The following is a 15,975-nucleotide window of genomic DNA, read 5'->3' on the forward strand; positions in this document are numbered from 1 at the left end:
GACCGAATCTCTAGAAATTAATTGCTGGCCTTCTGTTTATTCAGCTTTGACAGTCTGAAGATCATGCTTTGTAGGTTGTGAGTTTTATATGTCTTAAGATGACACGATTGCTGTGTGTACCTTCCTTGTGAATACTGCAGGCATATCTGCCAGTGTTGCAATGTTCTCAGGATTTTGCTAGCATTGGATTGCTTTTTTCTGTACTGTTAGGATCACATAGGATAATTACTGTATTAGTATATACTCATGTATAAGTCGAGTTTTTCAGCACATTTTTGTGCTGAAAAAGCCCCCCTCGACTTATATATGAGTCAGGTGTATTTTAAAAAATATTTTAGGGTTTTTAGTTTGTCAGCCACCAGGGGGTGCAGTTTTTAAGCTAACGGCACCAAAATTTCAGGGTATCATCAGGTGACACTCCTGATAATACCTGCCAAGTTTGGTAAAGTTTGGTTCAGAGGGACTAAGTTATGGACCCCCAAAGGGGGTGCCCCATCCCCCATTATTTCCAATGGGACTTCATAGTAGATGGGGCTACATTTTGAGGGTCCATAACTTTGGACCCCTTGAACCAAACTTCACTAAACCTGGGTGGTATCATCAGGATAATCTCTTGCTGATACCAGCCAGGTTTGGTGATGTCTGGTTCATGGGGTCCAAAGTTATGGATCCCCAAAGAAGGTGCTCTCATCCCCCATTGTTTTCAATGGAAACTAATAGTAGATGGGGCTACCCTTTTGAGAGTCCATAACTTTGTATCCCCTGAACCAAACTTCACCAAACCTGGGTGGTATCATCAGGAGGGTCTCTTAAAGATACACTGAAATGTTGGTACTGCTAACATAAATATTCCTCCCCTGACAGGTTGTGTGAATGTTCCTTCTAAAATGACACCTGCCATGTGCAATTTTAAAAATATGTACACTAAAAATAATGAACTATTTTTGAAAACCAGGGTAGTTTGAGTCACAGTGAATAGGCATGTTCATTCCAGTTTTTATTGTAAGATCCATTGTTTAAAACCCTTCCTTACAAAAAAGCTAAGGTTTTTGTACTTTTAAAGTTATTGTTGGTACCATATTGTTCTTGTTGACCCTCTTTTCCACTTAAAGAGCTAGTTTACCGTTTCTCTTTGAAACAAATGTTCAAAAACATTTAACCTACTGATGCCTCAATTAATGTAATTTTATTGGTATCTATTTTTATTTTTGAAATTTACCAGTAGCTGCTGCATTTCCCACCCTTGACTTATACGCAAGTCAATAAGTTTTCCCAGTTTTTTGTGGTAAAATTAGGTGCCTTGACTTATATGCGGGTCGACTTATACACGAGTATATATGGTATGTTGCTATGTCATAGGGAGACAACTCAGGGTGGCAGGAACACTGAATTGTAGCTGGGTGATGATTTGTTACAAAATAGAATTGCCTGTCATTAACTGTTCTGACAACACATAGAAAGTCCTCAATGTACACACATATGTGTCTGTGTGAGAGTGAGATCTTCTTTCAGGGCTTGCTGAGATTCCATTCTGAATGTAGGTACAAATTGAAACCATGAGTTTTAAGGCTCCCCTACACATGAAGCCTGTCAATACAGTGCTGACTGGCAGTTCACAGCAAACACCATTGTTCTTGTGCTTTCTATGCTTTCACTTAATTACATTTTTACAATTATTCATATTGTCAATACATTCCACTATTAAAGGGATGAGGTCCTTTGTAGTGTATTGGTAAAATAATCTTAAAATCATTATACTCATAAAGGCAGAACCATAACTCAGAGAAACCGGTTACAACAATATGTGATGGGACATGGAAGTTCTGAAACTTCAGTAGGGCTCATTCCACACATGCAGAATAATGCACTTTCAAACTGCTTTCAATGCTCTTTGAAGTTGTGCAGAATAGCAAAATCCACTTGCAAACAGTTGTGAAAGTGGTTTGAAAATGCATTATTCTGCATGTGCAGAAGGGGCCCAAGTGTCTGGAACAAAATCAGAATAATTCAAAGAGAACAAACAGGACCTACCGCTTTACACCTCATGCCTATCCTTTGCAAAACACTGAAGGTGACCACAAATACTTTTGGACATCCAGGATTTGGCTTGTACAAGGTTGTAAGATAAAATTTTCATAAAAAGATTTAAAACTATCCTCCATTGGATAGTTAGCAAGTAAATCCCCTTCAACTTTGCTTTCCAAACGCTTGCATTTTTAAGGTTGAAATGCAAGTGAATGCAGCATAGGCGGAGCTGGGGGGGATGGGGGCGCTACGGCCTGGGGGTACGCCATTGGGGTCACATGGGGGTGGAAAATTGTCCCCACGCCCTCCCCCTTCTACCATGCTCCCTCACTTAACTGAGTTTGCTGCTACCTTCGAAAAAGCATCCTGGTGGGAACTACACTTTCCAGGAGACCTTGCGAGCCCCACAGGAGTTTGGGCCCGCTGCAGGTATTTGGCCTGGCAAGGTCTCCTGGGAAGTGTAATTCCCACCATGCTGCTTTTTCTAAGGTAACAGCAACCTCTTAGCAGCAAACTCATGAATTGCTAGGACATCTAAGGTACTATAGTGAGGGGGGGGCTGCGGTGGGGAGGGGTGCCATTTTGCCCCAGTTGCCATATACCCCTCCCCCATGGCACTTGGGATGCATTGTCAAATATATTTTCTGATTGAGCTAGAACTTTTTTTTGTCATGACCACTTTTTATGTTTGTTTATTGACACTGTAGCTTTTAAAGCTACAATACGCTCTTCTTGTTCCTGTCCCCATCCTTCCAGTACTGTTCAGTTTGCATTTCAGTGAGTCGTGAGATGGTACGCTGAAAAGCAAAAATCTCCTCTTCTCCCGTAAACATAGAGAGTGCTTTAGCAGAATCCTAAAGGGAGGCAAAAGAAAAAAATGTTTTAGGAAGTGACAAAAAAACCCAGTAATTTTTTTCTACAAAGAGAGATTTTGGACTATTCTCACATGCCCTGAAACATCTATTCCCCCCTTCCCTTTTGTATTTACCATCCTACCGAGTTGTGAGAACTCAGAGAACCCAAAAACTGCATTTACCATTTTGCTATATTTGAATTGTTCTAATTAGAAAGCATTTTGGACAATTAAAACAAGATTGCTTGACCAAGAACAGTAACATTTAGTTAGTCAAGCAAGATCGATATGTTCCCCCTTATCCCTTGGCATCGATCTTGTGGCTGGAAAGATGGCCTCATATTTACTACTGACTGATGAGCCCAGGCGACGTTGGGTTCTTACACGAGCCAAATGTAATGTCTTTTCCCCTGCACTTATCCAAGGCCGATTCAGGAATTTGTCCCTTTCAGACAGGGTATGTTCACATTGTCCATCCCAGGTTGAAACACTGGAACATATGTTATATTCCTGTCCAAATTATAACCTCTTGAGAGAAGCTCTGTTATCACAAGCTATGTGCAACATCTCCCCCCAAGTTTGTATAATAAAATTACAAAATAGTAATGATGTTGAGATTTTAGGGAATACGGCACATTATTTATTGCAGGTGCTCTCATCCAGAGAATTTTAAAATGCTTTTGTCACATGTGACGTCGCTCTGCCAATTGTTTTGATATTCATGCCGAATAAAGGTTGAACTTTACTTTTTAATTAGAAAGCTACATTACATTGTTTCTAGAGTTTTTCTTCAAGGAGCAACATAATTTTAATAAAATGAAGAGCTCCATGTATAGAAACTGGACTCAGAGGTCCCCAGATACCTATCTAGATTGAGTGTGGTTCAGCTCTCCTTTGCCCTATTTCATCAACAGTCATGCTTCTCTGGAACAGTAAAAACAATGTTTTTAAATATTAAAAAGACTAGGGTGGCTGCTAATGTGTCTCTGTGCAACTGAACACTTGATACAAACGAGAATGACACTTCTGGACATTGTTCTCTGAATGATCCAACAAGATTTTTTTTCTTTTCTGTAGCTCGGGCAATTTTCTGAGATGTTTGCTATTAGGCAGCTGTTTGTCGCATATGAACATCTTTTAATTTTAGATAGTTCTTTTGAGCTGACTCTTATCCTTTAAAAATACAAAGTTCTGAAACTGGGAAAAAGGGTTGCTTTGTGTGATTTTTACTATTTACAAACATTTTGTAAATTGAACAACACATATACTCTAGCCCATGTAGGTGCTGGTTGTTTTGGAAGCCTCTGAGACTTATAGTCTCTGTGTCACAAAACAATATTATCTTTACAGGTTGTTCATTCTCTATGATGGGCAAGCAAGCCTGGTATTCTCATAACTACAACGACAAACACATCTATTATTGCTAGTTAGTGGGAATGTCACTACATTAGATACATACATTCGCTTAATACTATTGACCTAATGGGGCCAAAATGTCAATGGGATGAATACACATCCAGTCCCATCTTCTCTTATCTACTTCTATCACCCACTTGTGTGCAAAATTGCAGCACAACATGGACATTGGCAGCATTTTTCAGAGACACCTTGTGTTTGACATTCCTAAAGATCAAAGAAATGTAGTTCTTCTAAAGTGCAAAGAAATTACCTACTGGGAAGCATGGATTCATAAAACTATTGTGCTAAGCCTGGCTGAGCTCAGGAGGGAATCATGTTACAGCTTGACGCAGCTGCAAAGCTGGAGGGAAGACAGAGTCTAGAGCAGGGGTCTGCAACCTGCAGCTCTCCAGATGTTCATGGACTACAATTCCCATCAGCTCTGCCACTTAGCCATGCTAACAGCCATGAACATCTGGAGGGCCACAGGTTACAGACCCCTGGTCTAGAGCTTACTGGGAGTCAGAGCAAGACAGGTTCAGTTCATAGTTGGAGTGGAAAAGCCGAGGGTTGTAGCATAGTCCAGGTAAGTCAGGCTGGTCCAGAGGTTAAGAAGTCTGATGCAGTCAGTAAGTGGCAGCAGCAATAGACTAAGGCTGTCTGCAAAGTTGCTTCTGCAACACTAGCTTTTCCACACCTTTTATGGTGCTTTCCTTTTACCTAATTGTCATCCTGGAGACATAGTAAGCTCTCTGTGCATCTCTGAGCATTCAGTCTTGCACTACGTCTTTTAACTTGTAACTCCTGGCAGCTGAATAACTAACGTTGCCTAACTGGTTCAGGTGAGCTAGGTGGGCCATCAGTTCTGGGACTGGCTCAGGGGAGTGAGGAGCTTCAGCAGGTACTCTGGCATCCTGCTGCCGACTTGTGTGTGGATCAGCTTCCTTTTGCTGAGCTCCGTCTTCCTCATTATGGGGGCTCTGGTTGTCCGGCCTACAGAGGCGTTCCTCCCATTGGGCAAAGTGGGCAGCTGCCCAGGACACCACCTTCTGGTGGGCGACAAAATTGCAGGTTCGTTTGTGGGGGATTTTGTATTTTCAGCGATTTTATGTTTTTGGCCTGCAGGGGGGGCAGATTTTAGGCTAGCATCACCAACATTTCAGGGATTTTTTGGGAGACGCTCCTGATGATATGACCCGGGTTTGGTGAGGTTTGGTTTAGGGAGTCCAAAGTTATGGACTCCCAAAGAAGTGCCCCCATCCCCCATGGTTTCCAATGGGAGCTAATAGGAGATGGGAGCTACACCTTTGAGGGTCCATACCTTTGGACCCCCTGAACCAAACTTCACCAAACCTGGGTAGTATCATCAGCAGGGTCTCATGAAGATACTCTGAAATTTTGGTGCTGCTATCTTAATAATTGAACCCCTGACAACAGACACCCCCTAAATTTCCCCAGATTCTCTTTTTAAATCCACTCCCTTTCTGTCAATGTTTGTTTTCTTTCTTTCTATTATTCTCTCAATGCCTAGTAAAGGTTGTTGTTGTTGTTGTTGTTGTTGTTGTTGTTGTTGTTATTATTATTATTAAATCCACCCCCTTTGGCATGGATTTAAAGGGAGAATCTGAGGCCCCCAGTTTTAACATTGAAAGGGATGCTGTTTCAGGGTGGGGGAGAATCCACCCCAAAATAGCATCACTTTCAATGTTGTTTAAACTGGGGACCCCAAATTCTCCCTTTAAGGTGGATTTAAAAGGAGAATCTGGGCTCCCTAGTTTAAACACAATTGAAAATGATGCTGTTTGGGGGCGGATTCCAGCATCACTTGTTTAAACTAGGGAGCCCAGATTCTCCTTTTAAATCCACCTTAAAGGGAGAATCTGGGGTCCCCAATTTAAATAACATTGAAAGTGATGCTGTTTCCCCCAATGGGGGGGACTGGATACAACACCATAAAATGTTTTCATAGCAGTAATAAAATATTTTGAAAGCATTTTGAAAATGTTTTCCAAAAATTATTTCTGCTGTGTGGCATGGCCCATTGCTGTGTTCAGATTTGTGAGTTGGGGGATGTTTTACAATGCGATGGTGACTTTGAAATGACCTGGTGGAAAAAAATCATTGTTTGGTCACGGTGGGTAGGGTGGCCGCCCACGGGGCGGGGGCATCAAACCCAGGTTTTGCCCAGGGCTCCAGTTTACCTAGGTACGACTCTGCTGGCCTGGGACTTCATCCAGTTGGGGCTCTGGTGATGCCGGGTCATCCTGCCAATACTCTGCGGCTGAGGATTCTTTGCTGACTGAGATCGGACCCATAATAATTATTTTCCTTTCACTACATGAGAAATTTTCTATTCTATCTCACAGCAAAACCAACATGGAATTAGGATATATGAAGAGTGTATATATATTGGACAGTTTAGGTTTTGGAAGCATTTGAATTTGCTTGCTGTCTAAAAACATGATGGCTCCCTAACACTAATCTGATGAATTCATCATGGGATTAATAGCATGTGTGAGGAGCTAAGGAGAGGCACGGGCTGAAAAGTCAGAATCTAAAGTGTTAATCCTTCACAGAGCCTATGTGTGTAAGTGATAGGCTGTGGATGGGCGGAGTTTTAGAAGGGGTCAGAACTAGGAGGGACAGAATTAGGAGTTCAGCTCTGAGAGCTAGAGACAACAAATGTGTCTGCAAAAGTCCTGTAGTGTTGGTGGGAAAAGAGTATTGGGGGGAAAGGGACCCTACTCTAGCCAAAGAAATGAATTTACTTCTAGGGAGATAGGAATTCCTAGGTTCTAAGAGCAAAGCTAGTTCATCATCTGAAGTTAGTGGCAGACCCAAGGGAACTGACAGTGAAAGAGTTTGTGTCAGAGCAAGACCATTCTCTAGTCAGAAAGGGAATTTACAATATATGTGGGATAATTTCCATCTCTCGTTCTTTAGAAGGATTTACTTCAAAGGCTGTGAAATGATCCTAAAATTTGGCAAGTTTGAAGGGAAAGCGAGTTAGGAGTTTACTCCTTTCAGTTTTGTTTACAGGCACCAGAGGGGACAAATGAACCTCTGAGTGCCAGTTTGGATTAAATCTGTGAAACATCTTGAAAGTCTGTCATGTTTTAAAGAATTAAGAGCTCTGCGACCAACTGAAATCTTGACAATCAGCCAAACGTAATCTGTGCTTAACTTTAAAAACAACTTCATAGTTGTAAAAAAACCTGCCGTTTTCCCTTATTATCAATATTCCCTCCATTTCTATTCCCCTGAAGTGTTTAACAAAATTCTATTTATTGTTGAACTTTAAAAAAATTCTCGCGTGGTTATCTGAGGTAAAACAGAGACAGAGTGAGCAGGTGGCAGGAGGGATCACCACAGTTTCCCAAGTTGGTTCAGATGTACAATTATTTTAAAGCGGTACAGGGAAGGACAACTGAAGAGAGACCCCCCCCCCCCGCAAAAAAGTTTATATATACCTATAGATATATAGGTAAACACAAAAGCTGATTAGCAGCAAAGATCAGAAGAAAATAAGATCTTAGGAGAATTAGGGAACATTATTTGCCTTTATATAAAAGGAAGATGGATGTTTTAAGTCTCATGATCCCCTGCCTTCACAGTATCTTTTAGGAAAGGAAAAAAAGTTGACCAAGCTTACAATGAATTAGCTGCACTCACAAAGGCATCAGCAACAAAAAGACAATATGAATTCTCATGGGATATGTAAACTCAAAAATTGTTTATTGCATTGTTACAAGCAGTTGTGTCTCTCTTCAAAAGATATACCAAGGTATAGGTTAATTACAGATAACTACTACTGGACAAACTCTGGAAATAGTTTGTCAAAAACAGTAGAGACTTTCTTGCTCTGTATACACATCCTGTGTGCATTACCATTAGGGTGTATGAATCCAGAGCAAAAGATACACTTTTACCAGTTCTGTATTCTAGTAGCCAGTAACTGAACAACAGATCTGCAGTGCAGAGACTGACTACCTTGTGTAGCTCACAGAATTAGAATTTGCATTAAGAACTATTCTGATATTGGCTTGGAACATAATCCCCTCTTCTGCTTGTGGAAGGGCAATTTTTGCAGATTCTCCCCTCTCATTGCAGCTCCCCTTTACTCCCCCGCCCCTCGTCCAGTGAAGCTCTGCCCCCGCCCCTCTTCCAATGAAGCTCTGCTTCAGTGCATAAAATCCAAGCCATTCTACTCCATGTATCAGAAACCTATGTACAGTAAAGGTATGAGGTGTCCCTTGAATTGTACTAAATTGATTGTGACTCATCTACCTTTTCACCAATTATTTATGGCATATGCAAAATTGCTCTGTGTAATATATCGTAATTTCAGTGCAAGCTCTCTTCTAGTTCTTTCCTCTAATATCTCTTTTAGCAATGCTATTTTGACCAATAGTTTTTTGTTTGTGGGAGAAATTTGGAGTTCGTTTTCCAAATCTTTAAGTTGTGCCTGGATATTGTGCTCTTTCTCTTTTCTCTGTTTACGAAGCTTAATTTCTGAGGCGATGAAAAACCCTCTCATTACTGCCTTGCTTGTGTCCCAAATCGTTGCTAAATTTGGGACAGGGTTTTTATTAATATTCCAGAATTCTTTTAAAATTTTAGAACCTAATACTCTTAATTTCTTTTCTTTTTTTAGTATCCAATCTTTTAGTTTCCAGTGGTACAGATTTTTTTTAGTTTCTAAGACCAACATTATTGGATTATGATCTGACTGGGATCTAGGAAAAGTCTGGATATCTGTCAGATAGGAGCACATGATTCAGAATAGAATTATGTTAAATTATACTAGAAAAAGGTGCTACGTTGACCCTGCCAGAAAGCAAGAAAATGACTCATTAAATACTAACTTTTTTGTTTTTACATTACTGCCAACACTCTCAGCAAAGCCAATTATACCATTTTGCAACTAAGGCCCTAATGTTCATAGTGCTTACCTGGCTTAACCCCAAATCATCCATCAGTATTCTACTTTCGTCCTGGCCACTATCATGGTGTTCTTGAAGAAATATGCTCTGAAGTGGTGCTGATGCAGAACAAATGACACGTACCTGGAAGAGAGGAAAATGGCCACCATTCAGAAGTGTAGCTGGGCAGGAGTGCACCCAGGGCACACTCCATGTTTTCCATCCCCCTGCGGACCCTCCCCCTGTGGCCCCCTCCCCCCATGCCCCTCTTCCCATGCCCCCCTATGCAGTGGCGTAGGAGGTTAAGAGCTCGTGTATCTAATCTGGAGAAACCGGGTTTGATTCCCAGCTCTGGCGCTGGAGGTTTATCTGGGGAACTCAGATTAGCCTGTGGACTCCCACAGATGCCAGCTGGGTGTCCTTGGGCTAGTCACAGCTTCTCGGAGTTCTCTCAGCCCCACCTACCTCACAGGGTGTTTGTTGTGAGGGGGGAAGGGCAAGGAGATTGTAAGCCCCTTTGAGTCTCCTGCAGGAGAGAAAGGGGGAATATAAATCCAAACTCTTCTTCTTACCTTTTCAGCCAGCAGAAGACAGCTTTCTACTGGCTGAAAACAGGCCAGGTGGAGCAGTGCTGTACCTTCAGTGTAGTGAAGACAGTGCTGCACTGCCTTCACAGAGCTTCAGGTGGAGTGGAAAGGACAATAATTTCAAAACCTTCCTACCACTCAAATTGCCCCATAACCCAAACAGGCTTACACCACACAAAGTCTGGCATAAGTCTGTGGGCTCTGACGGTAGTGTTCCTGGTCTGGAACAATAGTCAGCTCCACCCCAGGGAACACCCATTTCCAGGTTTGTCCACTGCAGAGCTTTGGAGCAGCTGAATGTTGACATGATTGTTCTCTGTAGTGCTGTGGGTGCTCCTTATACTGGCAGAGGGGGAAAACACGTCAGCATGGACCTCCGCCACTCCCAATGGCCATTCCCCATCCCAACCTGGATTGCGCTGATAGATAACAGCAAAAATTGTTTCTAATTTTCCTTAATGTATGAAGTTGTCAACATAATGTAAAATATAAGTACTATTATTCTTTCTTCAACTCTTTCAACCACCAGTTAATAACTTATATTTATCTAAACACAAACTTTAATATCGACTAGTATAATAGATTACCCCCCACAAGGAACTTTACATTCAGGAAGATGGGTAGCTCTGTTTGGACATTCAGTAATCTATTCTTGTCAGTCAGAGAAACATTAAATTGGCACCAGAGGCATGTAGAATTCAAACAAAGATTTAGATGTTTATTTATTTACAAGAAAATGGAAATAAATCAGGAAGGGTTTTAAGCCAAGAATCACATTAATAAGTATATACAAGAAGCTGGTTCAAAGAAGATACTTGTTTACAAGATGTTTTCAATAACTTTAAATTGCTGTTACAAGGGTAGCACTGGTCACTAAATCTACTGCCTTCAAGTTTGTTACAGTTATTTAGAAAAAAAAGTACTAATCCTCTGGAGGTGCTTCTTTTACTGTTTGGAATCTCTTATTCCAGTGCTGACAAGACTTAATTCCTCACTTCAGTTAAGTGTAAGAACATAAGAACAAGCCAGCTGGATCAGACCAAAGTCCATCTAGTCCAGCTCTCTGCTACTCGCAGTGGCCCACCAGGTGCTAAATGACTAACTCCTAGACCAGGGGTAGGGAACCTGCGGCTCTCCAGATGTTCAGGAACTACAATTCCCATCAGCCTCTGTCAGCATGGCCAATTGGCCATGCTGGTAGGGGCTGATGGGAATTGTAGATCCTGAACATCTGGAGAGCCGCAGGTTCCCTACCCCTGTCCTAGACTTTCTCCATTATTTAAACGTCTGTTTCACACAGCCAGAGGACTTGTGGTTTTCTTCCAGAAAATCTAATCCTTTCTCTATTTACACATCCATCACCCTCAGGTGCTTCAGTGCCCCATATCTAGGTGAGTTCTCCTCAGAGAAATTAAACCAAGTCATCAGTATGATTAATTAGAGCTTCTGTGTAACGGTTACCTACAGGACCTTGGCATAGATTCTATCACATAAATCTGCCCTTATTGGCCCTTACTTCGAACTTGAAGTAAGAATTGGCCCTCAATCTCCAGGTTAATCTGTCAGAATAACCTGCACACTCTGGTGTTCCCAACAATTCCCCCTCTGCACCAACTGCCTTCAGGTTAAGAACGCCCAGCAGTTCTCCCTAGCCAATCTGGCTGCAGTCTCCATTAGCCCTTTAGGCTCGCAACATTCTAACCAGCTTAATGTCAAACCCTGGATCTATGATCCAAATCAGACTCTGTAACTGAAAGGAAAATTAGAAACAATTTTTGCTATTATCTATCAGCGCAATCCAGGTTGGGATGGGGAATGGCCGTTGGGAGTGGCGGGGGTCCATGCTGACGTGTTTTCCCCCTCTGCCAGTATAAGGAGCACCCACAGCACTACAGAGAACAATCATGTCAACATTCAGCTGCTCCTCCTCTGGGCCTGCTCCTGGCCCACCCCTGCTATGCTGGTGGCAGGGATGTTGGGAAGCTGTGCAGCATTCAGCATGGTGTTTCAGTGCTGGGGGCAGGGCGGTGGCTGCTGCATGCCAGCAGAATCACCCCCACACCAGGGTAAATCACCCCTCCACCAGGGGATGGCAAATCCGCCAGAGCGGCTATGAGCTGCTTCCACAGGTAGATTTGGCCCACACCTCTGAATGGAGCTCTTGGTTGTTCATATAACTAACTTTAAGTTCAAGGCAGGCCCCCCAACCTTCATATAGTAAAGATCTTTTCACTAAAGCATCTACAAGTATGTGTGCCAATGCCATACAAATAGTGTAATGTTTATTTTTATTTATCCACAATATTTATATGTCACGTTTCCACTCAATTCAGGATCTTCAAGGCACCAAATCTTGAACATATCAGACATTAACAAAGATTTAAAATATAAAAATATATAAGACAATGTAAGATAATATATAAAACAATTAAATAAACATAAGTACATAACATATAAGCATGTGAAATCACATAAACAGGGAGCAGAGTTAGTAATAGTTAATGAGGGATCACCAAACAAAAAACCCCCCTTCGTCACCTACTGGCAGAAGGCAGTGATAGAGGGAGACAGATGAATCTCCTTGGTGACAGAATTCAAAATCACTCTTGGCCTATGTAAGAGAAGGGAAGGGGTCTCTACAGCATCTGGAAAACCTTACTGAAATATGTATGGATGTACAGATTTCTAATAATTAAGTGCAGATAATGATGAATGTAGTGAAATGATTCATAATTCTATAGGAAATCTTTGTAAAATTTACAGTAGTGCTGAAAAAATATCTAATTTGACAGTTTATGTTCAGGTATCAAAGTAAATCTGCCTCCACAGTGGCAGACTATTGTGAAATCAATATCCCCAGGTGAGACTTCAGCTGGAAACCCAGTTATCCTGGAAAAAAAAATATTGATACAAGAAAATATATTGAAACATAGATCAGTGTCCTAAGTGAAAAAAGGGACTCTACTGGAGTCATAACTAAGCCCACAGAAAAAAGTTACAGAAGATGACTGTAACAGAAATTATTGAAATCTCTTGGAAAGTTTTTGCAAATACAAGAGAACGGCTTTGACAAGGAATAAAAGAGGAGCGATCCCTTTCTTCCAGAAAGGAAGCAGAAGTTTGGGTGAGAAGAAAGAGATTGGAGTCCTCTTGAGGCTGCTGGACAAAAGGAAAAGGAGTTTTGCCTGTAGTCTTGATTTAAAGGCAATAATCCTGTAACCAGCAATAATCCTGTAACCAGAAACTCCTAAATAGAGTTTCACACTTGTCACTGAAGCCCACTGGCCTTGAAAGATCCAAGGACGGCACTGTACATTTTGGTGCCTATATTAGGTTGAATACAAAGATGCTGTTGTACAACTACTAGTGGAAGGACACTACCATTGATGGAAGATTATTTTTATAGACTTTTCTTTCCCCCCACTTCAGAAGCCCATACAGTCTGCAGCGCTTCCAGCTCTTAAGCAACAAACTTTCAGGGGGCTCACTGGACTGCAGCAATTGGAATATGTGAAAGTCCCCATTCATGAGCTTTGCTCTGCTCATGGTACAACATGTTTCTGTTGGTGGGGGAGGGCTGGGGGGGGGGCTGAGAGAGGAAAAGTCTCCTTGTTAAGGTATGGAAACTTGAGGAGGATTTTTTTTAAACCCATACTAAAGAAAGCAAAACATTCCACAAAATGGTAGGACATTGGTTGTGGAATACAAGAAGGTCTTGCTGGAGGGTTATGCAAGCATACCTGAATTTCAGTGACTGGAGGGGAAAATAATCTGTAAAAAACAAAAGCTTCTAAGAATGTTTTTAAAATGGGGCAGATTTGGAGGGAAGCAGGTTTATAACATTCATCCCTAGCAAGGTCATAAGCACCAGTCAGCAGGGCACACAACTCCCATTTGATGACAACACAGTCATAATTACATTGCATAAATTTGAATGAGGTAAAAAATAAATGTTGTCAGAATGCTGAGGAAAGTCACCAGAACCCACCAAAATGGATGGGTAACCTCTAAGAGCTTAAAAATGATTGTGAAAACGGCCCCAAGGATTTTGCTGAATTAGAGGTTTTTTTGTAGAATTCTTTGCCAAGACATTCTTGAGAAAGGTTTTAATCTCAATCGATATTTCCTGATTGCATAAATATGTAAGTATGTACCTATAATCATGCATTGGATGAGGCTTAATGTCTTCCATTACTTTTTTTTTTAAAAAAGAGCTTTTTAAAAGTTGTTTTAATAGTGCTGATTTTGCTTCCATGATTGGAAAACCTTTGCAAATTCAAGTTAAGTGCTGTGTTTATCATTACTATTTCATTAGAGGTCGCACAACCTGGACTAAAGCGGAGTGGCTGTTCCTTCAAAAATTAATATCACTTTGGGACAAATCCATTAACACTTCACTGTTTCGTACACTGTGAAAAGATTATGACTGGCAATCATTTAGGGAGTTAGTGCATTCATTGGCTGTACAAAGAAATATTAGAGCTATATCAGAATAGAAACACATCTAGATGATATCAGCAGTTTGGGGGTAATTTTGATAGGGCTACTGTTTGGCCTGTGAAAAGTTCTTCATTTATCAAGATAAAGACCTGAGAGTTAAGCTCAAAGGTTACTTTGTCAGAGAAAGAGTGGTGTGTGAAGACAGAATATGACAGCTGTCATTAAAAATCTTTTAAAAATGGGATCTACCGCTAATGAGCAGAAAAACTGCAGGGAAACCCCACCCATTGTTACATGCAATTAAAAAAATTAAGTAATTAGGAACTTATATGTCACAGAATTTAGGCAGTTGTTGTAATCTCAATTTTGATGTGGTAATTACCAAATTTATAATTTGGATAATTTATGGATATCTTTGAATCTGTCTCTCTGATAGAATTAACATCATTAAAAATGCTAGCATTGCCAAAATTTATCTAATTCTTCCAAAATGTTCCAATTGATTTGGTCTGGGGGAAAAATACTGAAGATTGATAGGAACTTGGCTAAAAAAATGGATAGCTAATCACGCCTGTACTTTCAGGCAGCAAAACTACTATGGCTATCAGGGTAGATTAACATAGATCATAACCCTGAAGTTGTTCAGAGAGAGCAATCCTTTGTGAAACTATCTTTAAAAATGTGGGCATTTTAAAGGAAAAGCAAACAAACAGAAATTCTGTTCTCAAGTATTCTGTGTCATAGACAACATTCTTTGACCTGCTGTAAATATCTCCCCAGGTATCTGTCTTCTGTAGTAATGGAGCTAGCTTCTAAAATCAATTGGTCTATGCTAGAGTATAAGCATCCTACCTTTTCACTATTGGAACCTGTAAAGTTTCCTTGCACAAGGGATTCATAATGAAAAAAATTCAGGAAGAGACAAATAAAATTCAACAGCACTTATTTTTTACAAAAGATAAAAGAATCTTTTCAAAAATTTTATGCTTTGCTGTTTTTGATGTGCTTTGGATATAAACTCAATGCTTTTTTCTATCCTCTGTCCTCCTCATTTTTGGGTGAGTTTCTTGTTTACAGAAAACAACTGTATAATGTTACAAAAGAGCAACATGCTAGGAGCCATATGAATTACACAAGTGATTGATTTAGTGATGAACCAAGGGCTGATTTCTTACACATTTGGTAGAACTGTGTTAGGGCAAAATGATTTTGGAAAAATGGCTATAGTCAGAGGATTTTGTGTCACAAGGATTTTGTAATCCACAACTGAGTTGCTCAATTGTGTGGTAACAATTCCACAATTATAGCTATTTATGTGTTCACCATGGATAGATTAAGTTTTGCTAAGCCTCAGAAGATAAATTGCTCCCTGAGAAAAAGTACTAGACTAATAGAATGAAAGCAGCTTATGGTTCAGTTAGAATCAGAGCAACACAGAATGCTTAACATGTTAAAAAGAAACCATTCACAGAACACAGTGTTTAAATGGACTGAATAACTATTGGCAGATGTTGTAAGAGGGAATGTGTAGATAAAACAACTAAAACAATTTTAATTACAACAAAGTATGTTTGGAGGACAGGAAATTACTCTCCAAGTATAGTCACCTGTTGCCCGCGGGCCTCAACATTTCCTATATCAAGAACCATCTATGTGCCATTCTGCTTCCATAGTACTGCCTACGGTTTACCGTATATACTCGTGTATAAGTCGACCTGCATATAAGTCGAGGCACCTAATTTTACCACAA

At 40.6% G+C, this 15,975-nt stretch overlaps 1 protein-coding gene across 1 annotated transcript in view; it reads right to left on the reverse strand.

Moving 5' to 3' along the window:
• Positions 1-828: 828 nt before the first annotated feature.
• AFG1L (AFG1 like ATPase) overlaps positions 829-15,975 on the reverse strand; it is a 78,144-nt gene continuing 62,997 nt past the window's right edge. Inside the window, exons 12-13 of the mRNA XM_048493185.1 lie at positions 9,229-9,342; positions 829-2,879 (exon numbers count right to left, since the gene is read on the reverse strand). Of these exons, the coding sequence (XP_048349142.1) occupies positions 2,742-2,879; positions 9,229-9,342 (252 nt within the window). The 3' untranslated portion in view covers positions 829-2,741. The remainder of the gene's footprint in view (positions 2,880-9,228; positions 9,343-15,975) is intronic.

The sequence above is a fragment of the Sphaerodactylus townsendi genome, linkage group LG01, assembly GCF_021028975.2.
Source record: "Sphaerodactylus townsendi isolate TG3544 linkage group LG01, MPM_Stown_v2.3, whole genome shotgun sequence".
Classification (NCBI taxonomy): Eukaryota; Metazoa; Chordata; class Lepidosauria; order Squamata; family Sphaerodactylidae; genus Sphaerodactylus; species Sphaerodactylus townsendi.